Genomic DNA, 26534 nt, shown 5'->3' on the forward strand with positions numbered 1-26534 from the left:
TGTAACGTAGAAACATTTAGTTTTATTATTTTTGAAGGCATCTTTGCTCTACAGCATTTCTTTGCATGTGCCTAAGACTTTTGCACAGTACTGTATATGTTTAAAAAATGAAACTGAAAGGGAAAACATTATTTTATATCAGTAACAGCATCTTGATAGAAATCATTCCCGGAATGAATCCCAGAACACTCTGTAGAATCAGCACTTGCCAATACTCTGTGGAGTCAGTGCTGACTACATCTATTGATACTCCATGTAATCAGGACTTGCCAATACTCTATGACATATTTCTATACTACTGAAGTCACTACCGTTTGAAGTCAGTCTCTTCTCAGTCTTTTCTGAGTCAGGACTTACTAATACTCCGTGATGTCAGATATCACTGATACTTTTAGTCAACTCACAATCATACTTGATGAAATAACATTTTTCAGTGATCTGTGCAGTTATTATTCACAGGTTCTTATTGGAGTCGGTACTTGCTAATACTCAGTGGATTGAGAAATCACTGATCTGTAATTCAGTCAGTACTCAACAAATCTGTATGGAGTCAGTACTTGCTAGTACTCAGTGGAGTGAAAAATCACTGATCCATAATTCAGGCAGTCAGTACTTGCCGATTCTCTGTGGAGTTTGTACTTGCCAATACTCAGTGGAGTGAGCAGTCACTTGTCTTGAGAACGCAAATCAATGGTCTTGGTCTTGTCATAAACTCGGGGGAAATTCAGCCTACGAAGACTAGAAATATTTTTTCGACACCACCTGAGACTGTAACATCATTTCAATGAGCAAATACTTTAAAGTGTTCTCGTTACAGCACAAAATGTAAATGTCTATCTACATGTATGTATGTAGTTATGTAGTGCCTATAAATTTCAAGTGACTGTTTCAAAATACTTCTTCTTCTTATGTTCGAAATAATATCGCACAAGTACTTGTAATATAGTTGCACGTTTAAGGAAATGTACTTTGATTTGCAAATCTCTACATGTGCTATACTGCTTCCTGTTGCATTTCTTTAAAAAAAAAAAAGAAGTTATTGTATAACTAACAAACTCTGTGACATTTCATTTACCTCATGCCTGCTTCCTCGCCACCTCCACCCCATATGTGCTTTACATAGCAATGATATAAAACAGGATTACACTGCGGCGCTTGCTAGAAGAATGGGCTATGCTTAACATGTCCAATGTATGTCCTGTGTACTTATTTGTACAAAATAATAATACCGCATTAGATGGGTTTTAATTTATTCGATAGAAATTTCATGTCAGGTTAGGAAGATACTACAACCAGCAAATTAACACATCTCTGTGTCTGGTCTCGGTCTTGACATGGGCTCAGCCGCGTGTGGTGGTGATGTTCTCGTCTTGGTCTAGCCCCCCCCGTCGTGCTCAGACCACATTGGCTATGGTTTTGGTCTTGACTCAGTCTTGCCGTAGGACACTAGAAATCACTGATCTATAATTCAGTCAATATTTGCTGATACTCAGTTGAGTCAGACTTGTTGATACTCTCTGGAGTTGTCAGTGCTATGTGGAATCAGTACTTGCTGATATGGTGTGGAGTCGATACTTCAGTCAGTGCTTGCAGATGGAGTCAACATTCACTGACACTTCATGCAAACATAGATATGAATTCAGTAATATATACTAAAAGCAATAGTGTATGCTGAAACACTAATAAAAAGGTTTTTTTATTTTTGCATTAGCTGTTACCCTGTTGAGGCTGTTACGTCGCTGCAGTTTCAACATACGTAGTTCTGCATAACAGCACTCCCTGCTGGTGTATAATACACACTGCAGCCTGCCACTCTCGGCCCTTCATCATTCTCTCCTTGCCCCCAGATTAACTTTTACTCTACACGAGCTATTTCACGCCCTGAGTATTTGGCAGAGGAAGTAATTCAGGTTGCTGGTGTTTGGACAGGAGATAACCGTCAGCCGCTCGTTTGAAATGATCTGCCTGCGGCTGTTTGGATGCTGATGGAAAGGATTCACCACACCTCAGCTTTATGGAGAAAAATGAAAGTGACATACATAGACTGAAAAAGATGGTGGCCAAGACATCATTTCTAAAGTAGTAACTATGGCCATCATAAACATATAATTATGACTTAATTTTACCATAGGTAGAGCAAATAGTCCTTATTACTGCCACAAATAGAACAAATAATAATAATAATAATAATAATCTAGATTTTGCTTTCAAAGAGTGTGCTCATTAAGTATTTTTAGGCAGACAGTGGCCAAAGGCACAAACTCACAAACCCCTCAATGGACATCTCTCTCTCTCTCTCTCTCTCTCTCTCGCTCCTCTCTTCTTCTTCTTCTCAGCTCTTTAGGCTTGTTCTAATCTGTTAGCAGGGAGATGTGTCAGTTTCCAAAACCTGACCTACTTTCACGAACATACATTCTTCTCACACACAAAGAAAACAGCAACACATTCTCATCCTTCCTGCACGTGTGCATCAAGCGCAATAATTATTTCCTCCTTATTGAACATTTTTATATTTTCTCATCAGTGCGAATTTCTAATAACAGAAAATCCTTGATCTTGCGTCTTTAATTATTATCAGTGCCGCATTCGCCGTTTCCTGCAGTTCTTTGCCTCTGCTGCATGTATCTTTAGACGTGGCTGTTGTGTTTTTTTACTTTGCTGTTTTAATTAGAGCTGAAACAACATGACCCATTTTATTCTCAGGGAACTGTATACTTTCTCTGTGTGCTCCTTATAAAGCGGCCTTGAGCTTCTTTTTGCCTGCAGAAAACTTGTTGTTTCAGCTCACACTGTTCTGCAATAAACTCAGAAGCCCTATTGTTGTTGTGTTTTTGTGTTTTACATGGTAGATCATGGACACTGTGCATGATTCTCTCACTCTCTTTCTCTCTTTCTTAAATCAATTCTGAGAGCACCCCATGACTTCAGGAATGTCACATGTTTTTAAGAGAAGGCTGAGATTTTCTAAAACCAAGATGACTAAGTATTAACCCCATTACCACAGTCATTTGTCACATTTTATTGACCTCAACAAAGTGAGACCTTTTTGTCAATGATTAATTAGTTTGTCACAAATATCCACTATTCTGGGGAACGTGCCACACACTCATGCTTTGTTGTGAGTTTTCTTCATGTGCTTTTAGTTTACATTACCACATAGGTCCGTTTTGGTCCTGTGTCTGCTGCTGTCTCATGATTGGTCTTTTGGGTAATGTGTGCACCTCTTCTTAGTTTAGCCTTTAGTATATTTTCTACCCTCCTTTTCTTTTTTCTCGATCTGAAATCATATGAATGTTTTGTGAAATACTGTGCCTATTTTATATTTCACACACACACACACACCAAAACAAAAAAAATAAATAAACACAATTGCATCCCATACAACTCTATGACACGTTACACAGTTCAGTCTCTTCTTTGTAAGACTTCCCTAATCGCCTAGATATCAGGAGCTATAGGATGTGGGGAGCTCTTTGGAGAAGTGTGTAAGAAAAGCTGAGCTATGAAACCTGTGGTTTTATTGTGTGTAGAGAGATTGTGGGAAAGGAGGTCCTGAGTCCTGAGAAATAACTAAACCTCAAAATAAACCACATCAAATGGGAAACATTTAGGCTTTTTTTTTTTTTGTTATGTACACCTGGCCTATTTTCTCAAAACTCATTCATGATGTCTCTCACACAAATGTATGAGCTCATGATTCTCCTATCTCTGTTCTGTCTGGGAGAAAGTCCCATCCTCTCACTTTCCGCCATTATTTTGGTAACAGTGCTTGACTCCCATAAGCTGTTATAATCATCCATTTATCATGCCATCTTAGCAACAGCAACAAATGTCTTTAATCTCATGTGGATGCACTCCAATGGCACAAAAGGGGGGCACCGCACCCATTCCTGTTTCTATTATTACTATTTTAATTAGATGTAAGGCATAATTTTATGCGTGCCAGTGCTTCTCTCTCTCTCTCTCTCTCTCTCTCTCTCTCTCTCTCTCTCTCTCTTGCTCTCTCTCCAGTTTTGTAAACTTTTAACTCCATTTGCTGTTTATTAGAATGAAGTTGCACTGAAAGAGAAAAGAAGTTACATTCAAGTTGTATGTAACTGAAATACTTAAATTGTATGAATGTCAGATTCTTATAAGCGCATAGTCCTAAGTGATTAAAAGATAAAGTATTGAGTGTTCTTGCCATTTTCCTAACTAATACATAGAATAAGAACACAGTACGCAGTCATAGAGTTGATAGCAAAAGAAGCAAATGTGTTTGTAGGAGTGTAGTCTGAAATGAGTACATTGATAGGAGACAGAGAAGCAGAAAGATTGATTGATAGATTAGGGTCTTGTAAATTGCATTATGGGGCGATCCTGATTACAGAGCTCCCATAATGGGTCAGGAGGTGAGAGCTCGTGAGTAGCACTTTATTTCACTGGGACTGACAGAGAGCTACTACAGAGCAGGAGTGGTGAGTTTGAGGGGCTCTCTTTGAGCTGCGTGTCCAGTTTGGCTTGTAGCCTTATAGCCATGGTGCTGCACATTAGCTTAGTGGTACTGCACAGCTACTCTGGTGCTCGCACTGTTAACCAGTAATTCCATCAGCCAATTAACCTTGGATTATCTGGCCAATAACATGTGCTTTGTCACCTGGGTGGAGAGATTATGCCAACCAGTCAACTGGCCTTATAGTTGGTCAACTGTCCCGTCAGCCGAACCAACAACCAGCCATCAATCAAATAATAAACCAGCTAACTACTCACCAACTGAACCAGTCATTCAGGCAATCTGGTAGACAACTAATCAGTCAGCCATACAGTCAGTTGATCACTGACATACTAATATACAGGAAACAATAAGTGTGACTGCATCTCTGGAGACCCTTCCATCAAACCTCTCAATTTTGCCAACGACATGTTAGATATGAGATGATCAATCTCATATCTAACAAAATGAATCCACATATTGACAGTTTGTGGAACATCTGACAAACTGTCATTTAAATTTATAGGCACTGACATGGGTCTTGAAATGGGAGGACAGTGTTACTTTTATTATAAAACTTTACAAGTGACTGTTTTACTTTCAAGGAAACTTATACTACCACAAGCAATACTGATCTAGTTCTAAACAGCATCATTTAGCCCATATTAATCTGTTTGCAGTTTTCTCTGGATGGGATTGCCTCTCATGAGTTGCTCTACAACATTCCTTATTTGTTTAGTTATGTTCAGGCCTGCTCTCAAACAAAAAAAATCAAAGTTGTCTAAAGGTTCTGATGGGATATGTGGCATGACAGACTTTTGGGCCGTATTCAGAGTTGGATTATGCGGGTAGTAAGGTTGTTTTTCTGGACGGCCCATACAGTAAGTAGTTCAGACCTCTGAGGCTGATTTATTTTTCTTAAACAGAAGCATCAGAGATGGGGTTTTTCAGTAGAATTTCGACTACCACCTTTAAAAACAAGCATATGCCTTTATACCAGAAAATGAAATGAACACCTAAAAAGAATATTGGAATATTGCCAATATATTGCTGCATGAGTAGTCCTGGTAGTAATTATCCCATTAATCACTGCGAATTTGGTTTAACATCATGATTTCCTTCATCATTATAAAATAGCACTTGATCTAGCACATCCTATTATTTTTTGCATTTTACTGTTTTATATCATGCACTAACTGTTAATTGTGTGCACAGCTTAATGAAGCCAAGAGATCAAGGTCATGAAATTGTAGGCGCAGGCGCAGGATGTAGGCTATTTTATTGTGCTTTTAATTTGCTGTTTTGAGTTGTTGTAATAAAATAATGCCAATGTTTTGGTTAATTCGATGTGCTCTCCTGTAAAGAAAATGTGCCAACAGTTTAATGGGTAAGCTGACTGAGCACTCATCTGCTTACAGCTCACTTACAGCTCACAATTTAATTCGTAAATTTATCTATATTAAATTCCGTCCTCAGGATAAGCAATGTCTCAGATTAGGAAGCTGTTTCCTACTATGTTCTCTTTATGGAAATAAAATTCATGGTCCTTAAAGAGCCAATACTATTAATTAATTTCTGTATTTATCTATTTAATAATGGTCTCAAATACTGTTCCATAATATTTTTAGTGTATTTAATAACATTAATTTCAGTGCTAACATCAAAATGTCAATGTGGCACTGGACTTAATCCTGCTCACCACTGGAGCCAATATCCCACAAGAAAAACTGGCAAGATCTGAATCGTACATAACTAACACACACATTTGTTTTTTTGCAAACTCCACCCCATGTGTGTAACTCTACTGTAACTTCCTAATTGCTCTTAAGTCTGTAGTTAGGTCAACTGTGTGTGTCTTAGGTCAACTGTGTGTGTCTTAGGTCAACTGTGAATACAGTGCTTTGTGCAGAAACCTATCATTTAACTCCCTAAACAAACAAGTTTTAATGTGAGCAGCCATAATTAGTACAAATATGTAGTGACCCGTAAGCAATTATATTCGTAAAGATATAAAGTGAGAATTTGGCATTTAATGTGTTTTGCAAATAAAAAATGATGGGTTACATCTATTTGAATAAACACAGTGTAAGCGCAGTATAGTACCCTACCACAAAATGAATGTGATTCAGTATAAAACACTATAATTATAACATGCTTACCAGGAGGTGTATCACCAATTGGTCTGAAGACGTTTTAGCTTAATTTAAACACACCATATTTTCACCAATCAGTCATAACAGTAAAACCACTGACAGGTGAAGTGAATAACATTGATTATGTGGTTACAGTGGCACCGGGCAAGGAGTGGGATATATTATGCAGCAAGTGAATAGTGAGATCTCAAAGCTGATGTGTTGGAAGCAGGAAAAATGGGCAAGCGTAAGGATCTGAGCAACTTTGACAAGGGCCAAATTGTGATGGCTAGACGACTGGGTCAGAGCATCTCCAAAGCAGCAGGTCTTGTGGGGTGTTCCCGGGATGCAGTGGTTAGTACCTAACAAAAGTGGTTCAAGGAAAGACAACCGGTGAACCTGTGACAGGGTCATGAGCGCCCAAGGCTCACTGATGCGCGTGGGGAGCGAACGCTAGCCTATCTGGTCTGATCCCACAGAAGAGCTACTGTAGCACAAATTGCTGAAAAAGTTAATGTGCTCTGGTCTGATGTCCGCGTTTTCTTTTACATCATGTTGATGGCTGGGTGCTTGTGCATCGCTTACCTGGGGAAGAGATGGCATCAGGATGCACTATGGGAAGAACGCAAGTCGGCAGAGGCAGTGTGATGCTCTCGGCAATGTTCTGCTGGGAAATCTTGGGTCCTGGCATTCATATAGATGTTACTTCGACACGTACCACCTGCCTAAACATTGTTGCAGACCAGGTACACCCCTTCATGGCAACGGTATTCCCTAACGGCAGTGGCCTCTTTCAGCAGGATAATGCGCCCTGCCACACTGTAAAAATTGTTCAGGAATGGTTTGAGTAAAATTACAAAGAGTTCAGGGTGTTGATTCGGCCTCCAAATTCCCCAGATCTCAATCCGATCGAGCATCTGTAGGATGTGCTGGACAAACAAGTCTGATCCACGGAGGCCCCACCTCACAACTTACAGTACTTAAAGGATCTGCTGCTAACATCTTGGTGCCAGATACCACAGCACACCTTCAGGGATCTAGTGGAATCCATGCCTCGACGGGTCAGGGCTGTTTTGGTGGCACAAAGTGGGACCTACACAATATTAGTCAGGTGGTTTTAATATTATGGCTGATGGGTGTACATGGAGTCGGTCAGGTTGGTGTTGAGCTGCAGTATGAAGTGAAACTGCCAAATATTAGGGAACTGGAACTTAATGTATCAGCGTGTATTTGGAAAAAGGCATTTGTCCAATCCATGCGAACAAGAGAGTGTCTATATGGGGAAATAGACCAATCTCTCTGCAGCTCTGCCTGGATCAAGTGAGCGAGAGGAAAATCAGAGAGAAAGTGTGTAAGGAGATTCATGTGTTTACCAAAGGGAGCGTTCCAGCTTCTGTTCCAGGGTGATGGTGTTCCATGTGTTATTTGTGTAAGCCGTATACAGTACTCACCCTCATACACCTTCACTGAGCAATGCATTTCAGGGGAAAGAACGATTACATTTAATTCTGTACTTTTTATTCATGTTTTTTTGTTTGGGATAGAATTTGAAAAGTAGACGTTTATCAGCTATTTTTCCCCCATTCTGTTATAAGCACTAGGGATAGGGGATCATTTAACATAGAATCCAAGACTGTCAGACAGGCAGTGATACTGGCACGGTTTACTGCAGCAAAGTTTGGAGCATTTACCTGCTCTTTAACTGAGTGTGTCTGATGCATGACTAACATTCTCGTCTACAAACCCACATAAAGAGCAGCAGGGGACAAATTTGCCATCAAGGGAGAAAGTGAGACAACAGCATAACAATTAAAATGTCCAAGGCCATAAATGGAGTAATGGGAAAGGGTAGAGATGTGATCATCAGAAAGAATGAAAGAAAAATATATAATTGTTTTTTTTTTTTCATATCTCCAAATCTTCATTTGTCTCCTTTTGTGATATTCTGTCCAAAGATCAGCATAATACTGCCAGATGACTGGCTTCATGAATCATGTGTGTATAGGGACTAGTAAGCATAGATGTGCATGTATTTGCCTGTGTGTCGTCGCCTGTGGGTCCACACACGGTTCCAGCTAATGGTCACTCCCTTCACATGGAAATAACTTGACAAACAGTGTATGTGTGTGCATTTTCTCGGCCCCTGTGACTTTAGACTAACCCTTAGAGAATGACAAATTTGTTTGTATCATTAAATGTATTGGTTATTATAAGTAATGGAAAAGAAATAAATGCTTAAAAAGAGAAATTCTTAGCATGCTGGCTCAAAATGTCACATTTAAAACATGACACACTTTATATTTGATCAATCTTCACTAATATAAGTAGGAAAATTGTGCTTGACAGCTGAGACATTTATGATCTATGTGAATTGAACCAGTACAAGGTTTCAGTCATTAAGAGATAACAACACATGATGACAATAATTTTGAAAAAAGTGCACAAACAGAACATAGATTGTAGAGGGCAGGCTTTTAGACCTGTGTGTGTGTGTGTGTAAGTGTAAGAGAGACTTTGCATACTACTTGTGTAACATGTTTCCTCTGTGGTTTAGGCTCCAGGTCAGTCCGCTGCTCACCCTGAGGAAGAGTTGGACAGACTGACCAAGAAGATGCTATACGACATGAACCACCCACCATCAGAGGAATACTTCGGTCAGTGAGCCTTACACTTCACACTTCCTTCATCTTACACACTACGCTTGGGGACATCCTTAAAATAACACATGGGTGTGTGTATGATGGTAAAAGTTGGTCATAATCACTTCTGCTTACACGTATGGGAATCCATTGCACTCTATGTGCCACTGTATGGCACAAATCTGCTGACACTTCATTTATGATTTCTGCACTTTTTACCTTTCATTCCTATAAATATCATCTTATGTAGAAAAACACCTTTCTTGCCTTCTTCCTCTCTTCTTTTGTGTGTGTGAATCTATGCATGTGCGTGTGGGTGAGTAGGTATTTATTGAATTATTGTTAGGTATCTGAAATAAGGATGTGGCTTGTCTCAGACTCTGGCCAGGCTCATTTGCATGGAGAGATGGGAAGAGGCTTCTTCTTTTCCATTTGAGAAACAGGTGCATTTGTCACTTTGCAGAAGTGAACTTAACCCTGACAAATGCGGTGAAGTGCATGTGTCGGCGTAATCACTTTTGCTCGCCTTGCAATTTGAGCTTCCATTATAGTGTTTTCCATTAAATGACGAAAGAGAGGCACGGCGCTTTTTTCCTTTTTTTTTTTTTTTTTTTAAACCATCAGTGGTATTATGCGCTCAGCAGATAGGGACCATTTAGAATAATCTCTTGCCACTGTTGTTGATAATGTTGCTGGTCTTTAAGTGCATACATGATACCTTCTTGGCTCTCTAACCCCCATTTTAGAGCCCCTATTTTCTCATCTGGTATGATACACTTTATACGTATCATAAACAGTAATTTTTTGTAATTAAAATGTGATGTTCAGCGACATTAAAGATTTATTTTGTAATGAAAACTTTTTTAGTTTTAACTTCTTTCATCGACATGTTGGTCTATTTTCACTTTGGTCTTCTTACATTACCCACAATGCCATTCGGCTACCTGCTGATAGTAACACCAGTGGGATTCAGCCCTTACTTCATGTCCACCTGAACAGAACGATGCAGCGATTTAGTCCTTTGGGCTCTGTCACCTCCTCATCTGTATATTGCTCAAACAGATCATTTGAAAGCTTTTGATGGAAAATGGTGAGTGAAAAAGGAAGCTGTTGCTCTTTTGATTTTAGGAGCTAACAGTGAAACCTGACTGTTATCCCTTGTGTTTGAGATTAAGTGCCAGTGTAACATTGCAACATCAGCATGGCAGACAAATGCTAACTTCTAAAAGGAATAATGAAAATACATCACCAAGCAACAAATTAGCACCAAAATCGGTAAACACAGCACAAATATTTCAATATAAATATAGGGTCGAGTTTTACTATGTGAATTTTATGTAGCCTCATGTATAGGATGGTTTATGTAAAGAATATGTAAATGGTTTGTATTTGCAACATAGAAGAACCAGGACAGGAGGGTGAAAATGTGTGTGTGTGTGAGAGAGAGAGAGAGAGAGAGAGAGAGAGAGAGAGAGAGATTAGGCAGCTGTGACCTCCTTTCACTGTGACGTGTCAGTACTGTATGCCCCCCGGTGAATGTGTGGCAACAGTGAACCAGCCATGACCACACACACATTGTCACTGTTTGCAAACATACTCTTTTTGGCCAGAGGCTGAAAAAGCATTCTAACCAGACTGTAAATGGGCCAAAGCCAGGTCACAGAGGAAAGCATGGCCTTAAACGAATGACTGAGCATCACTCTCCTGGTGCGGTCACAGAAAATAAAGAAGAGCGGAAACACTTCAGTGGGATTGCAGCTGGAAAGATAAAAGAAAGGAAAGGTTTAAGACATGACTGCTTTAGGCGAATGGTTAAACCCAGGCAAGAGCTCTGGGCCATAAAGGATCTCTTAATCCGCTGGCTCTTAGCCAAATTCTCTTTTGCTCCCTCTTTCTTACTCTTTATTCATTTTCTATTTATTTTTATTGATGAAGATTTCTTTAACTAGAGATACAGGACATGGACTCGACTGATAATGACACAGTGCTGCATCTAGTAAGTCTAGTAAGTCAGGACAAGGGAACTTGTATGAGAATCTCAAAGATGTTTTAGTATTCGTCTTTGTCCTTTTCTGAAGACATTTGAAGAACTGGTGAAACCCCACAGTTGATTGCGAAATGGCGAAAACATTTTCAAGATGAAACCACATGTCCAGTCACCTTGAATGACTGCTGAGACAATTTCAATGACGCGAATGACTGAATCAGTGTTCTGAGTCCTTAAGTAACACTCACTTACCTCTACTGTTATTACTGACCTTGTGCTTGAGAACAGACCTTTTTTCAAACATGGTTGTACCTGTCAGAAGGTCTAGCAGAAGCAGTAAATGTGAGGACCAAACCTGAGTCACGCCTAAACCCTAGGAATGTGTATAAGCCTCTCAGATCTCTCAGTGAGATAGCATTGTAGAATGAAATATATTGCAGTATGATTTTGCTATATTCTAATATAAAAACTAAAAAAAAACACATTTCGTTTGAGAGACAGAAGGGTTGCATCAACTAATTGATAAAATCCATAAAATTCTATAATAAAAATAGTTGGCAACAAATTTCATAATCAAAAAATTCTATGTTATGTCTGTGTTATGGCCTGCACTACATCACTTCACTTCATGACATAAATAGCTATTTGAATAAATTAGTTTGTAAATAGTGAGACTATATTTTTTTAACCCAATAGGGTTACTAAAGGTTGTTTTTCCCCTTTTCCCTCCAACTTGGTCACCTGCCAATTCCCACCCACCAGCTATTGTATGACAGCTAATAACCGGGTAGGGTGAAGGTTAACACATGCTTCCTCTGAGACATGTGAAGCCAGCCAATCGCATCTTTTCAAACTGCTACTTATGCTGTGTCACAGGGTGGGATAACACACTTGGAGGAAATGAGGAAATTGGCTAGTGTTGCTGTGATTGACAGGTGAGAAAGTACACCATCCCTCCCATCCAGAGAGCATGGCAAGTTTTGCTCTCTTGGCTCCTGGCCATGGATAGTTGTGGAATCATCGGGATTCAAACTCGCAATCTCCCATGTCATCCTGGGAGTTGATCCCGAAAAAGAGTCAATTCCCTAATTCCACTCACTGAAAACTAAGAGTCAACCCCAAAGCTTTAGCGTTGATTTCACACACCGATGATGAAATGATTCACCTCATGCAAACACAGCAAGCAAAATGTATTTAGCAAGCCAGCCAGTGGAGAGGCAGTGGATACTGGCCTTTGAATTTTGAATTTTCGAAGCCCCAGTTTGACATATTGGGGCTTGAAGAGCAGGAAAGACTCTCTCCCGTTGGTCATTAGTCACATTGAAATAAAGTTATATAATAAATTAAATAAAAGAAATATCCGCTTCATTCACATTCACAATGGTGGCAATGATCTCTCGTTCCTAAGACCCTCAACTGCTCAGCTAGGACTGAGCAAAGAAAACTCCAGAGCATCAGTTTACATGTTCAAAGCTTTTTTAAGGGCATGTGGGTGGAAGGGGGACGAGAGTTGAAAGGTATCCTCAAGGCTAATAATTAAGCAGATGAATCAGAGCTGAGGCCATGCTCTTTCTCAGATAGATTCGGTCTTTGTCCTCCTCTAACCAACTTTTATTGGTGCTGTTAGTGGCTTTGATGAGGTTCTGTTCAAATGAAAAAATAAAACTGTAGTAGCTTGTACAGCTTGAGCAGAAGCGTCAGAGTCTCCCGAGGCAGGAATGGTTCAGTTCAGTGATTGTACGAGGGAAGATTGCAGTGCTTATGAATATTATCAGAGGGCAAGGCTGTAAGAACGAATGAGAACAAACTAGAATTATACATGGTTTGTACATTGGTTATGTATCAAATGAAAAATAAAAGTTGCAGTGACCTGTTGTGACAGTTAAAAGATTTGAGCCGAGACTCGTAAAGTTCAGCACAGGGCATGCAAGTGCAGTCACAGTGTTTCTAAAGAGCTAAAGCAGGACAAAGAGATGAATAATGCACTTCTTCAGGTGCACTGTACCATTCATAAATAAAAGAACTCACCATTAAATCTTTCTCCGGTTTCTGACTAATTAATATTTCCAACTCGATATTATTTTGTAATAACTCTTGATTCATTGGATCTCTGATTGTCTTTGAGCAAGTTATCACAAGATAAATTGCCAAGAGTTTTCTCTGCTGTTCTGAATGTGAGCTACATTTTCCAATTTCTCCAATTCATAAGTTTTTTATGACTCAAAAGATGTCAGAGGACATTTTGACAGCCCCTGAAAGATGCACAATCGACGGACAAGCGTAACTCTTCAGGACGTCTGGAGACAGTCTGTGCTTTTGTCTGTGAGCACTGTGAGCGGGAGCTGGGAATCTCCACCTTGTTCTCTGCCTAATGTCAGCTAGAGGTGCTCTCATAATTTATAAGACACTATCATGAAATGTTGATGACGAATGTTGGAAGGGGTTTCGTTTCAGCACAGAATCTGTACTGGGTCAAGACCCAGAGCGTGCGGCCAAATTGTTAAAATGGGTTAGCAGAGGTTTAGCCCTGGTCCATGTGTCCCTGTACACACATCTGTGGTTCTGTAAAGGAAATCTGAGCCGTGTTCAAGATTACCATTAGGAGGGTTGGAGCATTATCCTTAATTTTCAGATATTTTGATAGGCTGAATACAATTTGACTCTTAGTGGAGTCTGATAAGTTTCGTTTCATATTTTGTCTTTACTTGTTAAAGATCCTCTTGCTCTAAGGATCTGCCTAATTCATCCTGATCCTCTACTTCTGCTTGGAGATTTCTGCACTTGTGACTCACTTTCTGCTGTTGTGGATGGTCTCACATGGATACCGTAAAGATTTGCACTTCCCAAAAACGTTTATGCCCAAGTTCACTCTTGCTTCAGTGGATAATCTGTAGACTTGTACCTAAGAACTGCTGCAACAATCATAAAAACAGTCCTGAGTTCATCCCAGGACCCATATTCACAATATGCTCATACTGTACATCCTTAGTAAAATTAATACAGTAGTGGAGGTGTAATGATTTAGAGAAAACATTAATCCCAGTATGTAGAAGAGGATGGGTTCCCTTTTGAATCTGGTTCCTCTCAAGGTTTCTTCATCATGCAGTCTCTGGGAGTTAACTTGCTCTTTATGGATCTAAATCTGCGTCTAGAATTCTGTAAAGCTTCTTTGTGACACTATCTTATGTTGAAAGTGCTATACAAATAAAATGTAATTGATTTGAAGGTGCTATGAAATGGATCAGACATTTTTATTACCATAAAAACATGCACGAGCATTTAGTCTGTGTGAAATTGTTTTCTTCTTCGTTTAACGTCCCTTTCTTCTCATATCCCAATCATGCATTCTGCTCCACTCTCATGGCCTGTCAGAAAAGGTCTAAAAAACTTGAATACATGATCAAAGTCATTGCAACCCCTGAAATCTATTGGCTACTGCTTCACAATAACGGTCACATTTTAACAATTAATTCAAGATTAATATTTTGAACTGTGCCTATGTAATGCTAGTCATGCCCAGCTGCTCACCATGGACCTGTAAAGCTCTGGGTTGATCCTGCTGAATAATGACCTCTAATTGCCATGTATGGAGGTAATGCAAGGCCAATCACGTACATTCTAATACAGTGCTTTTCTTACCAGTGTATATCTGGTATTACCCAAGGATTTGCAGCAGCTTATGTATGTAGGGTATGACCTGAGTATACTTGCCCACTCCATCTTTTCTTTATTAAGTTGCATAGGTGATGAACAATAAGTGGTTAAAATGAGTTAGTATCGAGGATTCTAAAGGCTTCTGCACTTAAAACCAATTTTTGTCTAAATATACAGCGCATTGTGCTAGTTTTCTGGGTATAGATCAATCCAAGACGGAGGTTAAATGTGATTTTTCAATAAAGAATCCTCCCGGACATTGTAATTCAGTCCAGGACTGAGGTCTGCGAGTCTCCTCTTAGGGCTACAAACATGATTTATTGTTGCTGCACTGGTGTTGTTTCGGGTTCCCATTGGACACCTTTGTTTAGTCGACACTACAAACTGTTGCCGAGAGAATTATTACTCCGAAGCTGTGTGTCAAGAGGCGAGATCTGACTGATTTATCTGCCAAGAACAGAGTTTAGGTTTCTGTCATTTCTTAAAAAAAAAAAAACTGTGCTTGTTGTTTCATCTTGCAGTTGGCAATTTAAACACTATGAACATCATTATTAAGTTATAATTATCAAGTATACAAAAAATACTCTGTACAGGCAGCATCTTATTTATCAATATTGTTTATTTATAGTATACTTTATATTAGCTGTCTCTTTTAAGGGTGACCTGTTAACAAAAATAGTGGCATTTCAGGTTTTATTAAACCTTTAATTTAAGTGAATCAAAATCAGAATCACTTTATTGGCTGTGAGTTGTGCAGGAATAGAAGACACACAATTTCCCTCATGGTTGTGTTAAATGACCACGTGTAGTTTTTTCGCTGTTATAATCGTTTGTCTCTTCTGTACAAACAAACTAGACTGCTTTTTAGTCCTGAAAAGAATGTCATAGCAGTACGTTTCTCTCTCTTTCTCGCTCTCTCTCTTTCTCGCTCTCTCTCTCACACTCTCTCTCACTCACACACACACACACACACACACACACACACACATACATATCCTATAGATCTCTCTCATGAATCTCATGAATTGCAGTTAACCACTGTCTGTCAAAACATTAACAAAAACAATTTAAATACATGATTACACCTTTTATACACACTGCCTCACACATACACATATCTGTATAGATGTGAAAATTACGTATTTATACACACTCGGTTGCACTATTACATGTCTCTTTCTCTGTCTTTCTTTCTGTCTCTGTTTCTCTCTCTCTGTATCTCAAAGTCTCTATCCTTATAGTTCAATATCCTTCTTTCTATCTCTCTTTCACTCTCCATGTCTCTCACTTTCTGCCTTTCTCTTTATATTCCTCTTATTATTTATCTCTCAGTCTGTATTTCCCCTCCCCAACGCACACACTGATGAACATATCCGTAATTCTTTGTTTATACTGAGACCAGTCAAATACTTCAAAATATAGAAATTCCTATCATTAGGTTTGTCTCTATAAAGAGATCACACACACCCACACACACCTCACTGCGCCACCACATTATTTGTTGCCCTGAAATTGATATTACAGTGGAATTTTGGGTAAAGGGGCACTGAAAGACTGAAATGCATTAATCACAGTCATTTGCTCCATCATCCACTGCTGCATGTGACCTTGGCCAACTACAAAAAAAAAAAAAAAAAAAGGCCGGAGTGCAAAGACCATGAAAGAAGGAATAAGATGAATAAGGAAATCTTAAATGAACGCTGTTAGCAATGTAACATCTGGCCTCTTTACTCCTAATGCGCTGAGACAGTGTGTATCTACTATTAACCACTCAGTGATCCAGAATATTCATCTGTGACCACAATTAAGCACCAAGAATTCAACATGAATTTCTTTTCTCTTTTTTTTTGTCTTCTCTCACAGTCTGTCACAACAAATAAATGTCTCCTGTGTGTGTGTGTGTGTGTGTGTGTGTGTGTGTGTGTGTTTGTGTGTGTTTGTGTGTGTGTGTGTGTGTGTGTGTGTGTGTGTATCATAAGGAAAAATTGCTCTGTAATAAATTTAGCAGTAAATTCTCAGCAGCGGACTTTGCCATGGTGACAGATGTCTTTGAATTGTCTCTTTTTTTTGTTGTTGTGTACTCTGAAGTTTTTTATCGTTGTTGTTCCTAAAAACCAAGATGAACCGCATCTGTGAGACGCACCGTGTTCTCTCGCCTTAGTGCCACTATTTTGGTAACGCGCCATTGTTTATACCGCAAAACATTCCGTTCTGAAAGAGTAAGCTGCTTACACGCCGAGAATATGTTGCGTGCTTGGTGTATCGGTGTATTTGTTTACACGTGTACTCTCGTTTCAGGCTTTGTTTTCAAATCCTGTGAATGCAGACTGCATTGTTCTTTAAAAAGTGCACAAGCAAAAGTTTTGGCCCTCCACCAAGAAAGGAAAGTTGCTTATCTTTACATGAGTGATGTTTGATTTCTGGAGTTGTATGATTAGAAATGGCCCCTGCATCTCTCAGCGTGTGTTTGTGTATATGTATTCAGTCTGGCTTTTAAGCTCTGTGTATGACAGTGTGAAAAAGCAAAGAGCAGTTCAGTGGAGGAGTGTGAGGCATCTGATACTGCTTGTCACTCAAAGCATCCACTGTTGCCAAACAGAAGCACGGCCCTGCCACTGCCAACACATTATAAATCAATTATTTATGGCACAGAGTCAAGAATGCTTTAATCTTCCGCTTTTATCCAATTAGGCTGCCTAAGCACAATAACGCTCCTCTGGCTCACATGTGACATGCGCCACCTCTTTCGTCTTTCCCTCATTCTTTGCTCTTTATTCCTTCTTTTCGTCTTGATGGAGAGAGAGCGAGAGAGAGTTGAGGCTTCTGAGGGACAGCGAAAAAAAGAAAAGCGTCTGTGTAAAGTGTAAATGAACTTCTCTTCCCCCACTCGTCCTTTTTATAAAAGAGCTGTTTGAAGATTTAATATGAAGAATTGCCCTGCGTTTCTTGAGCAGTGGGTGGGGGTCGAGCTTAAAGCAATCAGGGAGTCAATTTGGTGCCAGTGTAATAACTTGATTTGAACCGATTGCAACTAGGTGTAACAATTGGTACTGTATTGTATTAAATCTATATAATACTAAATCACTATTATAAAAAGACACGCCACGTTAAGCATTGATATCACATATTAGACCTGTTATTCAGAAGATCTGACACACCAGGTGAAGCTTTGTACATATTTTGCAGCTGAAATGGAGTCAAATGTTCCAGACTCATTATTATCATCATTTTTGGAGACAGCTGGAGACATGCACTCTTAATCCTCCACTGAGACTGAGTAACTGAGAAATGTCACTCACAGCCATGGGGCACAGACCTGCTAAATAACACACACACACACACACACACACACACACACCCAGATGCACACTCACAGGGAACTGCTGAGTAACCTATGACTAGTAAATTTCCCAGGCAGAGGTTTGCCTGTAGCTTCCCTCAGTTTAAGTCACACATTTTCACAGCCATGTCTCACAGCTAACATTTAAAAACACACAGGAATTTTTTTTTTTTGCATGTCTGTGTTGATGGCTGTCTGTCAATATTTCCATATATCCTAGTATTATTTCTGCCATTTCTTTTAGGAAAAGCAATATGTAATGGAAACCACCTTCACACACACACACACACACACACACACATAAAGGTGTTCCACTTATCAGAGAGCAAAAGGGATTTCCATGAAATGGACATGCTGTTAAATAAAAGAGGATGTTAAATAATAGACCACTTTCCAGATAAAAACCTGATTGCGGCTGTCTGGCTTTGCCTGTCAAAACAGAAGCAAGTAAACAAAACTGTCAAAACCTACAAAAGTTCTCCAAGATGCATCAGATAACCTACCAGTCAATTTCCTCATAAAAAGGACACGAGAAAAATTATGTGGTTATAAAGAGTTTGATTTAGTTTTACATTGTTTATTGCTATTTATAGTAGTGTATTTGATGTATAGAAATATTTCATTTAATTATTTACAAATATACAAAAGTCTATTTGCCTAGGCTTTTGCACAGTACTATATGACAATTGCAAAAGTTATTTAAAAAAAAACAAACTGATGATAATGATAATAATCCAAAAAGAAAATTAACAGAAAAATAATTTTAAAAGAGCTTTTGATATGACCCTCTCACTCTGTAGACCTGATTTGAAGGAAGATACATAGAAAGAACTTTATTTCTTTTCTTTGTGTGTTCTGAGGGTTTTTCTGGCAGTTTAAGATGTTTTTTTTAAATATTACCTCTTAATAAACTGACAAATGAAGTAAATTCACCTTGGACTTCCAATTACGTTGGAGACCAAGACTCTCATTCACAGAGGCTAATCCAAAAGGAAAGAATTCACGATTTTCTACTCAAGCACTGAAGAGTGAAAATGAGGAGTCTGATACTCCTTCTGCTCCCGTTCATGTCTCTTAGTCTGTGACATGCTTGAACTTCAGTGATCGCCTCAAACAGCAGCTATAAATGATGAAAAAAGGCCAGAAAAGAGAAATAACTCAAGAACTGTGGAATAAAGTTTAAAATTAATTCACAATATCTCACATATTCTTTTTCTGCTAGATTCTATCTGTCCTCAGATGTGTCAAAATGAAAACACCACAAGATATGGTTATCTAAAGCCTATTATTTCCTGATACTGTTAATTAAATTGCCAGCATCTTTAATTGGTTTAAAGATATCATTCCATTGATTTGGAGACATCTTAAACTCAGTTAAAGATATCGTCAGGGCAATTAAAGCTATCCAAATGCCTTGTCCTACAATACACAATCAGAATTTTTAGCGCAATAGGATCTGTTGCACTGACTCCAGTTCCAAAGTTTTCTTTCATCATAATAAGAGCCACTTTCTGATGGGATGTAAGTGCCACTCAGTTCTTATTAAATATGTCGTAAGCAAAGCGAACCAATGTTGATCAATATAAAGGCATGATAAGTATGTCTTTGTTCACATTCTGCATGTCATATATTGTAGGCGATCTTATAATAAACCAGATGTTTAAAATGTATGTATGCGTGAAATGATAGCAGTATCTAGTTGACACCTGTGTATGGCATCTGTATTAGTACTGCCATATTGATCTCTGCTTTTCCCCAGAAGGGAATTTCAGCTCACTCCTCACTATATTAAAGGACTGACCTTAATAAACGCCTTAGATTTCTTCAGTTGTAGGGCAACTGATCACTTTACCCTTTTTAAATAGGATAAAAATCACAACACTATAAAGGGGTAAATTCCCTTGAGATACTATCAGGCTAACTTTAGAAGTGTTCTTCATATTCAGTTTTCATTTGACATTGATTATAAACTCTTTCATCCATCAGACACCATTCTAGATCAGATCTCTGTGGAGAATAATCAGCACCAGATTCATCTTTAAAAGGGTGGGAACATTCAGGTTTTTATGTTTGAAAGATCAATTAATCATTGCAGAAGAAGTGTTTTAATACTGCTCTGCTTTGGAGCCTTCATGTTTGACTTGTTATTAGTGGAAGTGACAGAGGATGTGAATTTCTGTAGTTAGGATGTCCACTGTGACATTTACACTCACTGACCACTTTAATAGGAACACTTTTACCCTGCTCATTCATGCAATTATCCAATCAGCCGCTTAAGTGGTAGCAGTGCAGTGTATACAGTCATACAGGTCAAGAGCTTCAGTTAATCTTCACATCCAATATCAGAATGGGGGAAAACGTGATCTCGGTGATTTTGATCGTGCCATTGTTGTTGGTGCCAGAAGGGCTGGTTTGAGTGTTTCAGAAACACACAACAGTCTCTAGAGTTTGCACAGAATGGTGCGAAAAACAAAAAATATCTAGTGAGCAGCACTTCTGATAGCCAGATTGGTTCAAGCTGACAGGAAGCCTACAGCAATTCAAATAAGCTCTTTACGACCAGGGTGAGCAGAAACGTATCTCAAAACACACAACACACCAAACCTTGAGGTGGATGGATAGGCTACAACAGCAGGAGGCCGCATTCAGTGGCCTCACCAAAAATGGACTGTTGAAGATTGGAAAAACATTGCCTGTTTTTTTTGTTTTTTTTTTTTAATTTATTATTCAATCTTCAACTGCCCAGTTTCTGTGAACTCATGCCCAACAGTATTTAACTGATTTTACGTATTTAAAATGCAGGTCATAGCATTTTTGTAAAGTAAAAGAAATGGTGTAAAGTTAAAAAAAACCTAAAATTAAAAAAAAAAGGCAGTCAAAAATAAAATAGTAAAATATTCAAATAATAAGCGTGTGAGGGGAGACATAGAGTAAAAGTACATTCATTTAAATAATATAAAAGAAATGTAAAAGTATCGTACCAGTAAACACTTCAGTGAAAATATCTTCAATACAGCCAGATTTTTTTAGTATTTTCTATTATAAGATTTTCAGGAAACCAAATATATGATTATTAAACCCATTTTTAGACATTTTTACTCATTTCAAGCTTTAAACTTTCTTATTCTAATGGCAGATAATTTTGCTTCTTTCTAGACATAAATGTTAAGTATAGCTAGAAATTGGATTAATCTCCACATTAATCTCTATATTTGGTTTATTGTAATCTTAGAATAGAAAATACTACGTACATTTGACTTTACTTATTTCTTTGTAATTTTTTTGCGGTAAAATAATAAAAGATAGTTAAAAGCTAAAGTGAAAGAACATGTTTTAGCTGCTTTTTAGAATGAGTGATAGATGGAGCCTGATGAATATTTGATGATGATGTGGTGCTTACAAAGGAAAGGCTGCTTCACCACTCAATGGTATAGTTAGTTACTGCAACAAAAACAGTACATTGAGTTTTTTTTTCTTTTTTCTTTTAATTAATTAATTTTTTTAAATAAGTGCTCATTTAGGTGCATGGTGAAAAGATGGATTTTCAGTCTTTGTTGAAACGTAGAGCATGATTCAGCTGTTCCGACAGTCAGGGAAAGTTCATTCCACCACCTGGGTGCCAGTACAGAGAACAGTTTTGATGCATGTCTTCCTTCTATCTTGAGGGGTGATAGGTGGAGGGAATGTGCAGTAATGTGAATTTTCTCCGTGAGTGCTTCTGAAGTATGTTCTTTACTAAATACTTTACTAATAGTAGCATCTGCCAAAGCATCTGTTAATCAGTAGCAGTCAGTAGAACTGTACAGCTGTTTTGAGGGAAAAAAGTGTTTCGAGGCATGTCTTGTACGTCTATGTTCATGAACTTGTGTGTTTTCATGTAATCTATCATTAGATTTGGGTACATGTTTGAGAGAGTATGATGTGTGTGTGTTGCAGGCCGCTGTGCGAGCTGCGGGGAGAACGTGGTTGGTGAAGGCACTGGCTGCACCGCCATGGATCAGGTCTTCCATGTGGACTGCTTTGTGTGCATGACCTGCAGCTGCAAGCTGAGAGGCAAACCCTTCTATGCTGTGGACAAGAAGGCTTACTGTGAGCCGTGCTACATTGTGAGTATGATCCTTCACCCCATACACACACACACACACACACACAAACTGCTAAATAATAAAAAATAGTGCTGACTTATGTGGTAACATAGGAATGTGTCGTAGGAATGAGTTAGTTGCGCATATACAGTAAGAATTTAATATCGCACATTAGTATTCAGACCTCAAACGTAACTCTGGGCCTAAGTGCTATTTAGAAACTGTGTGAGAGCTCTATACATGGGATGGAGTTTGCTTAAAACAAAGTCACGTCTTAGTTACTGCAATTCTGACAGTTTTATGTAACCATCATACCCGTTATATCCAAAAGTATGTGAACACATGACAGTCACACCCATATATGGACTTTTCACAAACTGCAGCTATAACGGTGGAAGCACACAGTTGTACAGGATGTCTTTGTATGCTGGAGCATTACAATTTCCCTTCACTGGAACTAAGAGGTCCAGACATGTTCCAGCATGACAATGCCCATGTGCACAAAGCCAGCTCCATGAAGACATGGTTTGCCAAGATTGGAGTGGAAGAACTCAAGTGGCAGCACAGAGTCCTGACTGGAACACAAATGTGCCCCGGCCCTTTTCACCCGACATCAGTGCTTGATCTCACTAATGCACTTGTGGCTGCACTGCAAAAAATAATATCTTAGCAAGTGAAAATATCTTGAATATAGTCAAATTTATCTAGTATTTCCTATTATAAGATTGCCATAAACCAAATATACGATTATTAAAGCTATTTTGAGACATTTTTACATTTTCTTATTTTATTGGCAGATAATTTTGCTCATTTTAAACATTTATTTCTAGAAAGAAGCAAAATTATTATTTTATAATAGGAAATGCTAGATAAATGTGACTATATTCAAGATATTTTCACTTGCTAAGATATTATTTTTTGCAGTGTGAATGAGCACAAATCCCTACACCCACGCTCCAAAATCTGTTGGAAAGCGTCCCAGAAGAGTGGAGGTTATTATAACAGCAAAGGGGGACAAAATCTGGAATCTGTACGAAAAGCACATATGGGTGTGGTGGTCAGGTGTCCACATACTTTTGGCCATATAGTGTATGTCATGCTGAAATGATTTGATGATTTGGTCTGTGAATACACTCAAAAAACCATGGAATACAATGTGAAGTCATTATTGTGTACATAAATATGATGCTATTAATTAATAACAGTATCCTTTAAAGTTTTTTTTTTCAAATGCTATTGAAAAACCCATATCTGACACATCTGAAGCATCAGAAGCGTGAACTACACGCAGGTGATTTGTCGAATGGTGAGCCCAGAAAACGAAAATAAGCAACTGCGTAACCTGACTCTGAATACAACTTACTTTCCCACCGTAAATATTGACATAACTTTTAAACTTCACCCACTGACTTGTCATTAACTCTGAATGCCACTTACCTTAAAAAAAAACTGCAAATATGTGAAGTACACAGGAATATTGAATTTGTTGTTATTCTTCTCCATTCACTTATAAACTTCAATACGGTATCATAGACCTAAAATAAAAAAAACAGGTTCTCTTCTAGTTTGCATGTTCTTTGAAACTCTACTTTCCTCTATATTTAACATGTCCAGGCCTCTTCTTCTGTTATCTGCTCTGTGTTTATGAAAGCCTATAAAAAGTTTGTCTTTGTGCAAACAGCTAGCCAAATGCTACTCAGTTTCATTCAGATTAATCAGTCTTTCACTCGCATAATCTTTCGCCTCTGCTATGGTATCGCATCCACGATCCCTCAGTTAGCCGGTAGTCAAATCCACATTACACTACTCTAGATCAGATTAAACAAACTGATCACTCGCATGCAAAGGCCTGCGTAGCGTGTTTCACTCCATTTGGGGGTTCATCTGATAAGCGCTTGCACGGGCAAATCACACTTCAATTGTGGAGCAGGTAGTAAAATCACATTAGAATGCCAGATAGGATTATTTGCCTTTGTAGATTGGAAACCAAATAATACTCTTCTGTCTTTTCTGTCTGCCTTCCTCCTTCCTTTTTGGTTGCTGAAAATATCTGATGAAATTTAAAGTCCAGGTTCCAGTAATTACAAACACTTTCATTTTGAGCACCAGTAGAACTTAGGAACTTTTTATGAAAGTCTTATGTAACTTTCCGGCTTTCCCAGAGCTCAGGGTTGGGCAACAAGCGCATAACTCACAACAGTCAGCAATGAGACATAAAATGAATCATCTTTCCATTTTTTTTTAAACCACCATTCACATTTGTTACTGTAAAAACCACAGTGTTTACAGTAATGTACTCTCACACATGGCTTCACTTCTCCCAGAGAATCTAATTAGCGTGTAAATAGAATAAACAGGGATTCTGTGGTCAGCAGCTTCTCAGTAATGGTACAAGCTGTATTTTGTGTCGATTTTAAAAAATGCTCATGTATATTGGACACACTGGAAAGCCAACGATCTCCATTTTTTTAGAATTTTGTTTCATTTTGTAAGATGACAGCAGTGCCTATAAGTGCATACTTACTTTATTTTTTTTTTTTGTGAGGAATCTTCACACCTGCTCCTGCAATAAATCCCTTATTCATGTTTTAAACCTGTCAGTGACACAAGAAATACGCTGCATACCAACAGCGAGATGTGAAAAACTGTGACATCATGCATACGATGTCAAAACCTCCTTCACACCAACGCTAAAAACCACATGTTTGGAGATTCTGCCACTCATTTCAGTTTCAAAAAAAAAGGGTGGCAAAGACCAGACTTGACCTCAGCTCACCTTATATACCAACATATTCTGGGTAAACTGAACCCTGTCATGTTCTGTGTGGTGTAGCCTTTATCACTACGCTTTGTCTTTCACAGTGCATTTTAGAGATGCTTTAAGTCTAATTGTTCAGCATGGAAATCAGTCAGAAATTAATTTACCTTTCATGGTGAAACTAGAGGCCTGTCCCTAAAGCTGCTGGGAATTTCATTAGTGAGAATTTGTGCTGCTGAGTTGAACATGCCGTATGGTCTGTGGGCTGCCCTATTTCCTCCTCAGGAAGATGCTATAGAGATTACTGAGGCATCGCTGTCTGCCCTGGCTTCCTCTTTTACTCCACCACTTCTCCTTAACAAATCAGAAATATTACAAAAATCGGTGTAGTTTCAAAATAATATTCAAAATGTGGTCACTTATTTTAAGATTTTCTGCATGCTGCAATGCTGCATTGTGGTTTTGGGGTTGAATTTACAGCTTTTTTACGCTTCAGGTAATAGGGTAGTTACTGAAACAAACAGCAGACACTTAAATTTTATGATTTCTGATTATTTTTATAGAATTATTATTTATTGTATGAGATTATTATTATTATTATTTCATATATCCTTTTACTGTTTTGTACTGCTCAAGAAATATTAATTATTTTGCTTAATAATTATATATATTTTTTAAATTATAAAACATATAACACATTCTAAATCAGGGCTGATTCAGACAAGCAAATTCACCTACTTACATATTTTTGGCATGTATGGAGAAAAATAGTAAGGAATGAGGAGGAACCCTGTGCAGACACGAGGAAAACATGTAAAACTCCACATAGACAGTGGACTAAGTTCAGGATCAAACCCTGGACCCTGGAGCTGTGAGGCGACAGTCTACAATTAATGACATTACTCACAAATGGACACAAATGGACTCTTTGCTGTGAAGACATTTTACAAGAATGGAAAGAGTGAGATGTGCCACTTTCACTGGTCTGCCAGTACTTCTGGAACACCATGTATGTCTGAACACTGAGCTGTCATTATTATGTACTACTGCTTGCTAAGAAAGCCTGCCATGTCCAGGAGAAGCACAAGCCATCTACCCATTGCCTTTTTTTTTTTGTTTATTGAAGCACAATGTGAGCTGCAGCTAACAGACACTTCACCAGTGACAGCATGCAGGTGACCACAAAACCCATCTTACAGTTCAATATCAGGGGCAGTAAATGGGGGCAGAAAGTGGGAGAAATGATGAGGGCTGACACTCAGAGAGGTACAATCCATGTAAAGATTGTTGAGAATTCTGGCTGGCCTTCAGAAAGCTTTCTGTTTCCTGTTTGAGTGATGAGGAGGTGGCTGATACATGACATGCATTCTCTTATTCAATTAAGAAAACACTCAGGACTCATTGAATACATGCTGCATCTCCTTTGTATATTTTGAAATAATTCCTGATCCAGTTTTAGCAGAAGAAC

At 38.5% G+C, this 26534-nt stretch overlaps 1 protein-coding gene across 8 annotated transcripts in view; it reads left to right on the forward strand.

Annotated features, from left to right (window-relative positions):
- Positions 1-26534, forward strand: part of lpp (LIM domain containing preferred translocation partner in lipoma) — a 238827-nt gene that overhangs the window by 194106 nt on the left and 18187 nt on the right. For all 8 annotated transcript variants that reach the window (XM_053227591.1, XM_053227583.1, XM_053227577.1 and 5 more), the window contains 2 exons: positions 9158-9257; positions 22160-22329. In XM_053227591.1, coding sequence (XP_053083566.1) covers positions 9158-9257; positions 22160-22329 — 270 coding nt within the window. The remainder of the gene's footprint in view (positions 1-9157; positions 9258-22159; positions 22330-26534) is intronic.

This window comes from Pangasianodon hypophthalmus, chromosome 2 (genome assembly GCF_027358585.1).
Source record: "Pangasianodon hypophthalmus isolate fPanHyp1 chromosome 2, fPanHyp1.pri, whole genome shotgun sequence".
Lineage (NCBI taxonomy): Eukaryota > Metazoa > Chordata > Actinopteri > Siluriformes > Pangasiidae > Pangasianodon > Pangasianodon hypophthalmus.